This window comes from Haematobia irritans, chromosome 3 (genome assembly GCF_050003625.1).
Source record: "Haematobia irritans isolate KBUSLIRL chromosome 3, ASM5000362v1, whole genome shotgun sequence".
Lineage (NCBI taxonomy): Eukaryota > Metazoa > Arthropoda > Insecta > Diptera > Muscidae > Haematobia > Haematobia irritans.
In genome coordinates this window covers 16,991,531-17,006,505 of record NC_134399.1, presented here as the reverse complement: position 1 = coordinate 17,006,505, position 14,975 = coordinate 16,991,531, and the positions used below count along the sequence as shown (strand labels likewise).

General features: G+C 29.6%; 3 protein-coding genes across 3 annotated transcripts in view; 2 read left to right on the top strand and 1 right to left on the bottom strand.

Annotated features, from left to right (window-relative positions):
* The first annotated feature begins 3,324 nt into the window (after nucleotides 1–3,324).
* On the top strand, nucleotides 3,325–5,411 carry LOC142228709 (uncharacterized). Its single transcript, XM_075299205.1, has 4 exons — nucleotides 3,325–3,946; nucleotides 3,999–4,549; nucleotides 4,613–4,946; nucleotides 5,013–5,411. The coding sequence occupies exons 1-4, from the start codon at nucleotides 3,399–3,401 to the stop codon at nucleotides 5,272–5,274; spliced, it is 1,695 nt and encodes a 564-aa protein (XP_075155320.1). The 5' UTR covers nucleotides 3,325–3,398; the 3' UTR covers nucleotides 5,275–5,411.
* An 802-nt stretch (nucleotides 5,412–6,213) lies between these two features.
* Nucleotides 6,214–9,302, top strand: LOC142230372 (endoplasmic reticulum-Golgi intermediate compartment protein 2). Its single transcript, XM_075301020.1, has 4 exons — nucleotides 6,214–6,434; nucleotides 7,589–8,335; nucleotides 8,709–8,858; nucleotides 8,928–9,302. Exons 1-4 carry the CDS (start codon nucleotides 6,314–6,316, stop codon nucleotides 9,173–9,175), a joined length of 1,266 nt encoding a protein of 421 aa, XP_075157135.1. The 5' UTR covers nucleotides 6,214–6,313; the 3' UTR covers nucleotides 9,176–9,302.
* arg (arginase) overlaps nucleotides 9,280–14,975 on the bottom strand; it is a 54,331-nt gene continuing 48,635 nt past the window's right edge. The window contains exons 4-5 of the mRNA XM_075301021.1: nucleotides 12,617–12,716; nucleotides 9,280–9,668 (exon numbers count right to left, since the gene is read on the bottom strand). Of these exons, the coding sequence (XP_075157136.1) occupies nucleotides 9,309–9,668; nucleotides 12,617–12,716 (460 nt within the window). The 3' untranslated portion in view covers nucleotides 9,280–9,308. The remainder of the gene's footprint in view (nucleotides 9,669–12,616; nucleotides 12,717–14,975) is intronic.

The window sequence follows — 14,975 nt, the reverse complement described above, 5'->3', positions numbered from 1 at the left end:
CATACATTGACTAAACTACAAGAGTAGCTTAACCAACAGAGGAAAAGAATGTTTGTCAAATTTATTTGGGCAAAGCCCTATAGACTGCAAGATGGTTGGATGGACGCACGTTTCGGAATTACCACATTCCTCATCAGCATCCTCTACTTGCAGCAAAACTATCAACCAATTATCAGAATAAATTCAGGCAGTTTATTAAACCCAACAAAAACCACACTTGAACCCTCCGAAAAAAGGTTTTACATTGATAGCCGGCTTATGCCAAATGAATTCGAAACAAACATATCTCTTTTCCTATGCCACTGTCAAATCATCGATTTGAATTCACATGGCTGGGTTTATTTTGAGCGTGCCTCCTCTTCTTTTTCCATTTGTTTTGTTATTGTTGGTTTTGTTCTTTAAGCATTGTTGTCGTTTTTTTATTTCAGCTTAAAACCATACATTGACTAAACTACAAGAGTAGCTTAACCAACAGAGGAAAAGAATGTTTGTCAAATTTATTTGGGCAAAGCCCTATAGACTGCAAGATGGTTGGATGGACGCACGTTTCGGAATTACCACATTCCTCATCAGCATCCTCTACTTGCAGCAAAACTATCAACCAATTATCAGAATAAATTCAGGCAGTTTATTAAACCCAACAAAAACCACACTTGAACCCTCCGAAAAAAGGTTTTACATTGATAGCCGGCTTATGCCAAATGAATTCGAAACAAACATATCTCTTTTCCTATGCCACTGTCAAATCATCGATTTGAATTCACATGGCTGGGTTTATTTTGAGCGTGCCTCCTCTTCTTTTTCCATTTGTTTTGTTATTGTTGGTTTTGTTCTTTAAGCATTGTTGTCGTTTTTTTATTTCAGCTTAAAACCATACATTGACTAAACTACAAGAGTAGCTTAACCAACAGAGGAAAAGAATGTTTGTCAAATTTATTTGGGCAAAGCCCTATAGACTGCAAGATGGTTGGATGGACGCACGTTTCGGAATTACCACATTCCTCATCAGCATCCTCTACTTGCAGCAAAACTATCAACCAATTATCAGAATAAATTCAGGCAGTTTATTAAACCCAACAAAAACCACACTTGAACCCTCCGAAAAAAGGTTTTACATTGATAGCCGGCTTATGCCAAATGAATTTTTTTAAAATGTAATAAATATATTTGCCGGTAGTAGAACTATATAAAAAACTACTATTAATTCTATTCTATTGAATAAAAAAATTAGATTATAATTTATAATTAGATTAAATAACATTTTGACAAAATTTTCTATAGAAATAAAATTTTGAAAAAAGTTTCAATAGAAATAAAATTTTGACAAAATTTTCTATAGAAATAAAATTTTGAAAAAAAAAAATTCTATGGAAATAAAATTTTGGCAAAATTTTCTACAGAAATACAATTTTGACAAAATTTTCTTCAAAAATGTTGAAAAAAATCTAGAGAGATAAAATTTTGAAAAAATTAAAAAAAAAAATTCTATAGAAATAAAATTTAGGCAAAATTTTTTATAGAAACAAAATTTTGGCAAAATTTTCTATAGATGTAAAATTTGTTTAGTTCGGCATGAGGTCATGTGAATAAACATCTGTTTTTATTCACATGACCTCAAGCCGAACTAAATAAATATAATTAATAGTATAAAGGTCAACTATCAACAACATCGAAATAAAAATTGAGAAAATTTTCTATAGAAATAATAATGATTGAAGAATAAACCAACAATAACAGACAAAACGAAATAAAATTTTGACAAAACTTTCTATATAGACAAAATTTTATATAAAAGTAAAATTTTGACAAAATTTTTCTATAGAAATAAAAGATTGACAAAATTTTCTATAGAAATAAAATTTAGACAAAATTTTTCTATAGAAATAATATTTTGGCAAAAGTTTCTATAGAAATAAAATGTTGAAAAATAAAAAATAAAATTTTAAAAATCCAAAAGAAAACAATTTTGACAAAATTTTCTGTAGAAATAAAATTTTGACAAAATTCTCTGTAGAAATAAATTTTTGACAAGATTATATTTGGTAAATTAGTTTTGGCTCAAGTTTCGACCGTGACTGTAATGGTTCGCTTTATTTTAGTACGCGTTCGATAACTTCTTAAGGTGGGTATTAAGTTCGAGTTTAGCCGCTAAAATCGTAATTTTTTTACGATTACTTGTCTTTAATAATCCATTTTAAGGAATACAAACTTTGTGAAAATTTGGTTTGGGCTATTCCCCACCCAGTTTTAATAGAATTTGCAACAAATATGTATAATTTATGCCTTCTGTTTATTGATTTAGTTTTCACTTTAGTGGCTAAACTCGAACTTATGGCGTTTTCTTTTCTTGTAAAAATGCACACTTTTTTTGCATTTTGCCCGGAAAATGTACTCTTTAGGTTCTTTTCTAAAAAAACAGGCAAAAGTGCGAAAAGGCTTCGAATTCTGTTGTGAAAATAGCGCCACGCATAGAGGCAAATTACGGGCATTTTCAGCACTGCCAACAAACGAGAGTGCTGCGATTGCCCTGTTTCCTTCTTTGAATTCTTTTCTGCCCGCTGAAATGATAGCATTTTTTAGGTTTCTGGTAACATTTTAAAAATGCGCATTCTGTACAGACAAAATGAAGGCAAAGCACTTTTTTCAGAAAAGAAAACACCATTAGTGTACACATTTACCTAGAAAGTATTCGTGTGGAAGCGTAATGTAGAATCGCATGCTTTTTTCGACTGAAACATTCTGGAAATTTAATAAAATCTGGGTTTGGGCTATGGCTTTTACAAAATCAAGATTTTCTACCCGCATGAACTTGTCTGTTTTACGTAATTTGTAAAAGACTATTAGCAAATAAGTTTGTTAAAGACTTTCTTAAAATATGTTGTCAAAACTATTGTACCATAAATTTGATATCGGCTGAAAAATGCCTACACAAAAGGTACTAAATCATTCGCGGGGATACTACGCTACAGACCAGGATGAAAAAGTATTGAAAAAAGTACCATAGTACTGCATTTTCCATCCCTGACATCTATACATCACGGAAAACGAAAATAACTGTTGTGGAATTTGTAGCGATAGGGACATTCCAAATGATGTATGATATTTGCATTTTGTAAACAAATTGAGAATTAATAAAACATGGCACTTGCTACGCACACAATATTATGACAATAAATAAATTTTACTGAAATTACTTCTAGCCAAGAATGTTGGATGCAAAACCTGCAGGAACATTCCTATTAACCAAATTGAATATCTTATTGATGTAACAGCTGATAGCTACTCTTCTTCTTCTTGTGAAATAAAACATATGTTACATTTGTTTATAGATTGAAAGGAAGAAGACTCGTATATTAATTTTGTTTGTTGTTTAAATTTGTTTAATTATACCGCTAACAATGTCTCTGCTGGGACGAATTTGTCGAACCTGCCTTTTGGAATCCCCCACAATGTACAAACTTGCCGATACGAAAGGAGAAATTAATATACGGGAAATGCTGGCCAACGTCATCCCAAATAGTGATGACGATTTGGAAATATCATTGCCGGAGGAAATTTGTAATGATTGCTTGGAGTCTTTGTCCATAGCGTATAATTTCCAACAAATGTGTCTCGCCAATAACAAGAAATTGCGTAGTCTTATCATACATCATGAAGTAGAAGATGTTATAATACCTGATGCATATATTACAGAGAAGGACAATTTAATTTATCAAATTGTAAAATCGAATGCTGAAACTGATGAACTCAATTCAAATGAAGTACAACATGCTTTTGAAAAACTATTGGACTCTTCCAAAGAGGATTTGCAAGAAGACGAAACACAAAAGGAAAGAAAAATCGAAATTCATTCTATGGAAGAAATTGAATATGATTTTGATGAATTCGAAAATAACAATGATGACGATTGTTGGTCCAATCTGGTCGACGATGACAATTATGACGAGTAAGTATAAAAGGAACAACTTTGAAACCACATAATCTAACGTATATTCCAGCATTGAATTTTCCAAAATTTCGGAAGTTAAGCCAACCAGGAAATATAGAAAGAACAGATCAACTAAAGTATCAAACAACAATAAAACTTGTACAATTTGTGACAAAACATTCAATAAGCGCGTCTTTTTAAAACGGCACATGTCGGTTCATAGCGAAATCAATACATTTGTCTGTGAAATATGCCAATATCGTTTTGCCACGGAAAAATTATTAAGCCTTCACATTTCCCATAAGCACAATAAAGGCGAGGCTATAAGTTTTGCTGGTGGCCCTTACAAGTGTCCCGATTGTCCCATGGTATTTGAGCAAACTAGAGCTTTATCTGCCCACAGTGTTATACATGCAGAAAGAGACTTTAAATGTAAGGTATGCCAAATGAATCTGAAAACTCTATCGGCAGTTACAAGGCATATGAATCTTAAGCATCCAGGCGTATTGCCTTACAAATGTGAAATTTGTGAGAAGGCATTCCCGGTAGAAAATCATTACCAGGATCATTTAAATATGCACAATGGATATAAAAAACATAAATGCAATATGTGCGAAAAAAGTGAGTAACTTTATTGTTTTTTATCTCTGGGGTAAAAAAAATATTGCTATATTTGTTTCACAGGTTTTCCCAACAGTACTTCTCTTAGGGATCACATACGATCCCATACCGGAGAAGAACCTTTTCTTTGTCCCCAATGCGGAAAATCATTTAAAACTTCCAATATTCTACGTCAACATCTACAACGGCACGGAGAAAAAAATTTCCAATGTCCCGAGTGTCCCATGCGTTTTTATGCTAAAGTTAATCTTCGAAAACATATGTGTACCCATTCGAAAGAAAAACCATTTATTTGTGATGTATGTGGCTCTTCTTTCACCAGAAATGATTCATTAAAGGCACATCGCTTTAAACATACCGGCGAAAGACCATTTAAATGTGAAGAGTGTAATATGAGGTATTTATGGTTATCTAAATACCATATATAATATTATATAACCTATCAATTGTTTGGATTTTTTAGTTTTGTTTTTAAACGCCATTGGATGAGACATAAAATTACACATACCGGAGAAAAACCCCACGCTTGTAATTATTGCGATCGCAGTTATGCAGCTAGTGGTGATTTGGTGAAGCATTTAAGAACCCATTTGGGAGAAAATACATATTTTTGTGACGAATGCCCTCTAACTTTTAAGTACCAACATGACTTACGTGATCATAAAAACCAGCATTATAAAGAAAAAACTGCGACATCAGAGACAATGGATAGAGATACATCATAGGCAGGCATATTTATCTTAATGTTATTATACAAATATTTTGTTTATAAGTGAAATTAATATTCGTCATCATTCAAATATGTAATAAAATTATGAATATATGATGTAGCACTGGATTGCAAAGTGCAAGAAAAAATGAATTTTAAAGATGGTTTAAAGTTTATGTTTATAGGTGGGTATTAAGTTCGAGTTTAGCCGCTAAAGTGGAAACTAAATCAGTAAAAAAGGCAAAAAAATATACATATTTGTTGCAAATTTTATTATAACTTGATGGGGAATAGCGCAAAGCAAATTTTCACAAAGTTTGTATTCCTAAAAATGGATTATTAAAGACAAGTAATCGTAAAAAAATTACGATTTTAGCGGCTAAACTCGAACTGTGGCTAAAGTTTATGGTCTCATAGAAGATTGCGATTAAAAATGCTTAGCTAAGAGCTATCATAATACATTAATAATAATACCATATATGCTTTGTATTTGGTCTTAAATCTGATTAATTCGCAAATTAATGATTCAATTTAGTAGTTTTTTTTTTGATATTGGAGGGTAGGTATATACAAAAAAGTGTTTTTTTTAATTTTACTTTCGGTAAAATTTTAAAACCTAAAAAATACACGAAAGGTTGTTCGGTAGACTATGAAATACAAAAATATAACAGTAGCTAGTAGCCAAGTTCAAGTTATAATAAAATTAGAAACCAAAAAATTATACTTTTATTTCGCTTTCATAGGTATATTTTTGATTTGAGAGGTTAAATTCGAATTTAGTACCGTAACCTCTCTTTAATGGTATTTTTTTTAATTTAGACGTTTTTACACTTTTCTCGTTTTTACACTCTGTAAACTTCATTAGTACGCTATGTATGTACACTACGTAAATACGTTCTAATTTAGAGTGCCACCTAATGAGCCTCATAATCAGCTGTTTGCGGTAATTTATTGTTACATTTGTATTGTTATTTTGTTTACGTGTTATTTTGTCGGCGAGCCATTTTTCTTATTAAAATATCAAAGATACATTAAATTATCAATGTAATTATAGAATGTCTGCAACACTACGTTATCGGGGCAATAAAAATAATATTGTAGAAATTGCCAAGACACTAGATGCATTCAAAAAGGTCCCAGAACAATATACTGAAACCACAGAAATCGGAGGAACATGTAAGTTAAATCCTTACCCACATCGTTATGGTAAAAAGGAGTCACAAAAAGAATAGGATGAGATACAAATTGAAGGCTTAAATCTACTTTAGTACAAGTGGTTCGATTAGTCCAATGGTCCGATTGGTCCAATGGTCCGATTGGTCAAATTTTTGACCAGCGTGTAGAATTTTCGATTCTAAACACAAAATGTAATATACAACTTTTTGTCGGAAAGACCTTTTTCGGAGTTAAGGTATGCCCATAGCCCCATAGCACTAACGGAGCTTCATGAAAATGTGGGTAAAAATAAAATATATTTAGAATAACACGGTCCACTTTGAACTCTGTCCAATTTTCAAAGGTAGGTATATCGAAAACTACGCTCTTCCGACAAAATGTATATTTTTACCAAAAACTCAAAAAAAAACGCAATTTCATGCATTTCATGAAAAATTACTGTCAGAATTAACAAAAATATATTCCATATATATTTCATATCTCGAAAACTAGTCTTTTCCGACAATTTTTTTACTTTACATTTTCGCTTTAAAATCCCTTCTCTCACACTCAAAAAAAATTGTTAGTTTTTAACAACTTTTGCTAAAGAAGATTTGTTCCGTATATAGAATTATATCAAATTTTGTATAGGAGCAGAAATAATCATTGAAATGACAGCAATTGATGTGAGTTGTCGCTTATGGGATGTTCGCGGGAAACATGCCTTCTCAATTCTTGGATATGTTTAATCTACACAATTCCAATTGCTTAATTGTTTATAAATGGGGCAGTATTGAGGCAACAAGTTCGTCCCGATTATAGAATATTTAGTGACCCTTGTAGACTATAATCCGATCTGTGTCAACATATTTTTCTACCATTATTAGATTATTTCATTTTTTGCCTGAGTAAACAACATAAAAGTACTGCCAATTTGCGATAAACTGTCTGTATATAGTGTTTTATGAGCCATTACTTCTTTTTTTATTTTTTATTTATTTATTTTATCACGTAGTAATACAAAATCTTCCAGGCCAATACGCATATTACTCTTAGCAAGGACTTGAGCTTTAAATAATTCCGTAACATCAATCCAATATTAACCAACTAAATGATGATTTTTTAAGAGCTATAGGAAATTACTAATATTTATATTCTTGTTAATCTCTTTTCAGTATCGTTAATTAGCCGTATATTGATAATATATTTAATATATAGAGAGATACAATATTATCAGGATGCAAAACTTAAATATCAATTTGAACCGGACATTGATACGGAAAAAGTCCAAATGCATGTGGATATTACTGTAGCGATGCCTTGCAGTTCATTGTCTGGTGTAGACCTAATGGATGAAACACAACAAGATGTGTTTGCCTATGGCACCTTACAGAGAGAGGATGTTTGGTGGAAACTGGAACCAGAGCAGCGAGAACAATTTGAAAGGCAACAACATTTGAATCATTTTCTACGTGAACAATATCATGCCGTTGCAGATGTTCTCTTCAAGGACTTAATCACATCAAGTGAACTACATCACCCGGAAAGACAATCTAGAGGTCCATCTTCACCCCATGAAAAATATGATGCCTGTCGTCTTCATGGCACATTGGGAATACATAAGGTTGCCGGTGTTCTACATATGGTTGGTGGAGCTCAACCTGTGGTGGATATGATTGGTGACCATCTTATGATAGGATTTCGTCGTTTACCTTCAAATTTTACACATCGTATTAATCGCTTAAGTTTTGGTCAATATGCAAAACGAATAATACAACCACTAGAGGGAGATGAGACTATTGTACCGAATGAGGCTACGAGAGTACAATATTTTTTGAACATTGTTCCAACTGAAATACACAATTCTTTTTCAACCATTAATACCTATCAATATTCGGTTACCGAAAATATACGTGTTTTGGGTGAGTGATAAAAAAAATAATTATACTAATTATACTGATAAAAATGATTAAGGGTTGATTATATTTTTCTTCAATCGGAGAACTCCATTCAAATTGTAGTTGTATCTATGATACGGTCACATATTTTTCAATTGTTGAACCATCAATTTTTGAATATATTTTTGAAGAACAATAAATTCTTAATTTTGGTAGATTTATTTCTGTATCTGATTGGGTTGTCTTTTTGTGTAACTTTTGAAGGAAAATCATAGTTTCTCACACAATATGAGTTTGCAGGTTGTCTGAGAACTTTATGCCTTCTGGTCGTCAACATCTCATTTCTCGACATTTCTCTTGTTTATTAGCAAACATTTAATTTTGTTTATATTTTTAGATGGCGATGGAAGTTCTTATGGATCTCCTGGTATATATTTTAAATACGACTGGTCTGCCTTGAAAATTGTTGTTCGCATTGATCGGGAAAATTTAATTAGTTTCATTATAAGGCTATGTTCAATAATATCGGGAATTATCGTAGTATCTGGTGAGCATAAATTGTAAATAATAAATCACACTCATAGCATAACTTATTTTGTCTCTTTCTTTCTTATAGGCATTCTAAATTTCGTATTAGTTTCTGTGCACAAGAAACTGCTGGAAATTCTGGCTCCTCAATTATTGCACAAACGCTTAAAAGAATCTCCAGAATCAACACCCTTGGCGAAACCCCAAAATGTGGTTGAATCCATTGTGACACCTCAACTAATTGTTAATAGTAATGATTTGATTTCCACCGCTAATACAATGTCGGCTCAAGTGAATCCATTCATACAAACCTTAAATAACAAAATTAATGATTAAGTTCTATAAAGCCAAAAAAAAAAATATTTTACATCATTCCCAAGAATCTCCTATGGCATGACTTATTAGGATATAAAATTTTTAATTTTTTTTACTAAATACAATTGTTGTGTTTCTCTTTGTAAAATATCGTTTATTTCTTAAAGATGGTTTCATCAATATTATCATAAGAACCGCCACGACGATATCCTCCGCATACAATTTTTAATATTTCCATTGCAGCCGATAATGTTATGTTGACATCATTTTGTGAACCTAAACTTGGATTAACTTCGACTAAATCCACACCTTGTACTCGTTTGGTTTTACTTAGGGCTTCAACAATATAGAGGCCTTCTCGTAACGATAAACCTCCATTGACAGCTGTACCGGTACTTGGAGCAATGGTGGTATCTAAAGCATCAATGTCAAAACTAATATGAATTTTATTATTCACATCCAGGGCATCCAGGGTCATTTCCATAATTTTAGATATTCCATATTTATCCACGGACTAAAATGAAAATGTTGGAAAAAAATAGTAAAAATATTTAAAAAAATTAAAATATTTTATAAAATACGCAGAAGAAAAAGAAAATGATCTGAATTTCTATTTGGAATGCGGAATTTGATATTTTATGTATATAGGTTTTGTTCTGAGAGTCTGAGCGTTTCTTTTGTTGACCAGGCTAATTATTAGACCTTTGAAATTTGGCGGTCGAGAGGATTAGTATGAATACTTATGAGAGATTGAGAGATAGATAAAAAATGTCAAAATTCCTATAGAGATAAAATTTTGACAAAGTTTTCTATAGAAATAAAATTTTGACAATATTTTCTATAGAAATAAAATTTCGACAACATTTTCTATAGAAATAAAATTTTGACAAAATTTTCTAGAGAAATACAATTTTGACAAAATTTTCTATAGAAATAAAATTTTGACAAAATTTTTTATGGAAATATAATTTTAACAAAATTTTCTATAGAAATAACACTTTGACAAAATTTTCTATAGAAATAACATTTTGACAAAATTTTCTATAGAGATAAAATTTAGACAATTTTTTTTATAGATATAAAATTTTGACAAAATTTTCTTAGAGATAAAATTTTGACAAAATTTTCTATAGAAATAAAATTTTGACAATATTTTCTATAGAGATAAAATTTTGACAATTTTTTTTATAGATATAAAATTTTGACAAAATTTTCCTAGAGATAAAAATTTGAGAAAATTTTCTATGGAAATCAAATTTTGACAAAATTTTCTTTAGAAATAAAATTTCGACAACATTTTCTATAGAAATAAAATTTTGACAAAATTTTCTAGAGAAATACAATTTTGACAAAATTTTCTATAGAAATAAAATTTTGACAAAATTTTTTATGGAAATATAATTTTAACAAAATTTTCTATAGAAATAACATTTTGACAAAATTTTCTATAGAAATAACATTTTGACAAAATTTTCTATAGAGATAAAATTTAGACAATTTTTTTTATAGATATAAAATTTTGACAAAATTTTCTTAGAGATAAAATTTTGACAAAATTTTCTATAGAAATAAAATTTTGACAATATTTTCTATAGAGATAAAATTTTGACAATTTTTTTTATAGATATAAAATTTTGACAAAATTTTCTTAGAGATAAAAATTTGAAAAAAATTTCTATGGAAATAAAACTTTGACAAAATTTTCTTTAGAAATAAAATTTCGACAACATTTTCTATAGAAATATAATTTTGACAAAATTTTCTAGAGAAATACAATTTTGACAAAAATTTCTATAGAAATAAAATTTTGTCAAAATTTTTTATGGAAATAAAATTTTAACAAAATTTTCTATAGAAATAACATTTTGACAAAATTTTCTATAGAGATAAAATTTTGACAAAATTTTCTTAGAGATAAAATTTTGACAAAATTTTCTATGGAAATAAAATTTTGACAAAATTTTCTATAGAAATAAAATTTTGACATTTTTTTAATGGATATATAATTTTGACAAAATTTTCTTAGAGATAAAATTTTGGTAAAATTTTCCATAGAAATAAAATTTTGAAAAAATTTTCTATCGTAATAAAATTTTGACAAAATAAATAAATTTTTGACAAAATTTTCTATTGAAATAAAATTTTGACAAAATTTTCTATAGAAATAAATTTTTGACAAAAATTTCTATAGAAATAAATTTTTGACAAAATTTTCTATAGAAATACATTTTTGACAAAATTTTCTATAGAAATAAAATTTTGACAAAATTTTCTATAGAAATAAAATTGTGACAAAATTTTATATAGAAATAAAACTTTGACAAAATTTTCTATAGAAATAAAATTTTGACAAAATTTTCTTTAGAAATAAAATTTTGACAAAATTTTCTATAGAAATAAAATTGCGACAAAATTTTCTATAGAAATAAATTTTTGACAAAATTTTCTATAGAAATAAAATTTTGACAAAATTGTCTATAGAAATAAAATTTGAAAAAATTTAATTTCGCTAACGTACGCAAAAAATTATTAGAGTAAAGGAAACTTTCTCCAAACATAATAATTCCATGAACTAAAATAAAGTAAAATTGGCGTTAATGAAATAGAGGGTTCACTTTTTTGTGAGTGTATGTTTTGAGAAATTATCATTGACGGTTTGCTCACTATATATGTATGTAATCCCCCCAAAAAAATTGTAACGATTTTTTCGTTTTTGTTTTCAATATTTTTTTGAATGTGACAGTAACGAAATACCAATCATAATTTATGCAAAAATAGTTCTACAAAAATAACTGACACACTGCGAGAAAAACCGGATATATCATAATGAACCATGTCCTATCCCACTGGCATTATAGAAAACACACACACACAAAACCACTACCTAACGTACATTATAAAAGGATAAAGAATCCTGCTAAATGCAAAGGACTAGGTGTGGACGATAAACATGATTTAGAAACAACCCCTGGTTCCACTCCCCTACCAAGGAAAAAAGACATATGTGAAGGTTACTTCGAACCCTGTTATTGAAAATTGTGTTTGTATTGTGTGTGTGTGTGGAGTTACAGATGTTGTAATGATCACGAAAGATCGTTAAAACCAAACGCCAACATTTTGGAAGCAAGCAAACCCGAACAGCCTTGCAACAAAATTGGGGTGGTTATTGTATAGTACGTACAAATGCCACCGCCTCGTTTCGTTCGATCGTGTGCTTCGTCAATGTAAGCAAGCGTGTCCTGTGTGTCCTTTAATTGGTAAGTAAAAAAATCGAATAACAAAGAAGCATAAACCTGAATCAAAATTTGTAGTAAATTTTGATCTTTATAGCAGTGTTACAAGCAGCACATGAACGTATACGTAGAGAGAAACCAACATTTTGCCCTAGGGTCCTGTTTAGACAAACAAAAGCCATGGCCAGACAGACTCAAAACAAAACAAATGTACAGGATACATACTTACATCCATGGCAAATGCTCGTATTCCCAACTTATTGAGTATGTAGGCTTCATAAGGGTCAATGTCCCTTAGACCAATATAAACCAACTGATCCGCACGCAAGCTGGAATGAAAAGAACAAGCAAATGCATTTAAACAATAGCCGTAAATAGAAATTATTGATGCATACAATGTATTTTGATATAAAAAAGGATAAAAAGGAATTACATGTACTGTACGCTAGTAGGTTGGGTATGTGTACACAAAGGTAAAGGAAATAGGTTAAATTTCAATTCTTGTCTAAAGTTCACGAGGTGGGATAAAAGACGATTAAGAAATGTTAATGGACAAATATTGTAAAAATTTTATTACTATAGAAAATTTTGTCAAAATTGTATTTCTATAGAAAAATTTGTCAAAATTGTTTTTCTATAGAAAAATTTGTCAAAATTTTATTTCCATAGAAAATTTTGTCAAAATTTTATATCTATAGAAAATTTTGTCAAAATTTATTTCTATGGAAAATTTTGACAAAACTTTATTTCTATAGAAAATTTTGTCAAAATTTTATTTCTATAGAAAATTTTGTCAACATTTTATTTTTATAGAAAATTTTGTCAATTTTTTTTCTATAGAAATCTTTTCAAAATTTTATTTCTATAAAAATTTTTGTAAAAATTTTATTTCTATAGAAAATTTTGTTAAATTTTTTTTCTATAGAAAATTTTCTTAAACTTTTATTTCTATAGAAAATTTTGTCAAAATTTTATTTCTATAGAAAATTTTGTAAAAATGTTATTTCTATAGAAAATTTTGTCAAAAGTTTATTTTTTAGGAAATTTTCTCAAAATTTTATATCTATAGAAAATTTGGTCAAAATTTTATTTCTATAGAAGATTTTGTCAACATTTTATTTCTATAGAAAATTTTGTCAAAATTTTATTTCTATAGAAAATTTTGACAAAATTTTATTTCTATAGAAAATTTTGTGAAAATTTTATTTCTATAGAAAATTTTGTCAAAATTTTATTTCTATAGAAAATTTTGACAAAATTTTATTTTTATAGAAAATTTTGTCAAAATTTTATTTTTATAGAAAATTTTGTCAAAATTTTATTTCTATAGAAAATTTTGTCAAAATTTTATTTCTATAGAAAATTTTATAAAAATTTTATTTCTATAGGAAATTTTTTCAAAATTTTATTTCTTTAGACAATTTTGTCAAAATTTTACTTCTATAGAAAATTTGGTCAAATTTTTTAATTTTTTTTGTCGTTCGTGTCTTTCCAATGGACTGATTGTGGCTGTGTGAGGCTGTCACTATAACCGAGCTTATTCGAGATATGTCAGAGTATGGCCCTATTTGAATGTTAGTAATAAAAATAAAGGATATAATGAATTAGCCTTACAAAAAGTGTGTGTGTGTGTGTATCGTTGCTTGGAGGATCTACGCCCACCCATTGAGCCTTTTGTGATAATGGGGTATTGTTTGCAGCGTTGTAATAAATTCATCTCTTATCCTGATCAAGATACCATTTGGTTAATTCACCTATTAGTATGGGGGGTTGATTTTTCAATATACAAAGAAAAATAAGAGAAATTTCGAATAAAAATAAAAATGTAAAACGGCTGTTTTTTCTTTTTGTTTTACAATAAAGTCGAATTTTACTAAAGGACACGTGTGTTGGAGTGCAGTTAAAAGAATGTCATTTGTGGTTACTTGTTTACGATATCATATCTGTCGAAAGAAAGATATATGGGCAAGACTTGTGGCTGGTGTAGGCCTTAGTAAATCGTTATGCATATTTACACAGTATAAATGTTAATGTACACCCAGAAAAGGAATATGATCACCTCAAACATGTTTCACCTCGATGGTGGCTCCCCGCTCGTATGCATCGACCGTGGGGAGAAAGTAAGTGCAGAATACTATTAAGAAAATGTCCTAAAGACAGTATTAAAGGCATGGACAGACAAAAATTTCTGCTGCAGACCGTGGACGTTCCACCATCGCACTCAGCTCCCATCAACCAAGACTGGCTTAAAAAGGAGGTTCCACCCTTCATTTCTACCACGCAAAATCTGCGGATCTCAATACGTCGCGTTTGCGGCATTTTGGAGAGCAAAGTAGGCACTAAAAATATCAAAATGTCCATCATCTCAAATCGGTGTTTCGCCGGGAATGGGATAAAATCCCGCAAATTCACTTTTGTTCAGCGTGTGATGGCTTTGTCGGCCGTTGGAAAGTCATAATTCGTGCCAAAGGTAGCCAATTCTAACAAAAATTAAACCGAACAATAAAAGTAAAAAAAATTAAAACTATAGGTCTTTATTTTGTTGCATTACATATCAGTCACTTTGTATTCAAACCTTAGAAATTTTT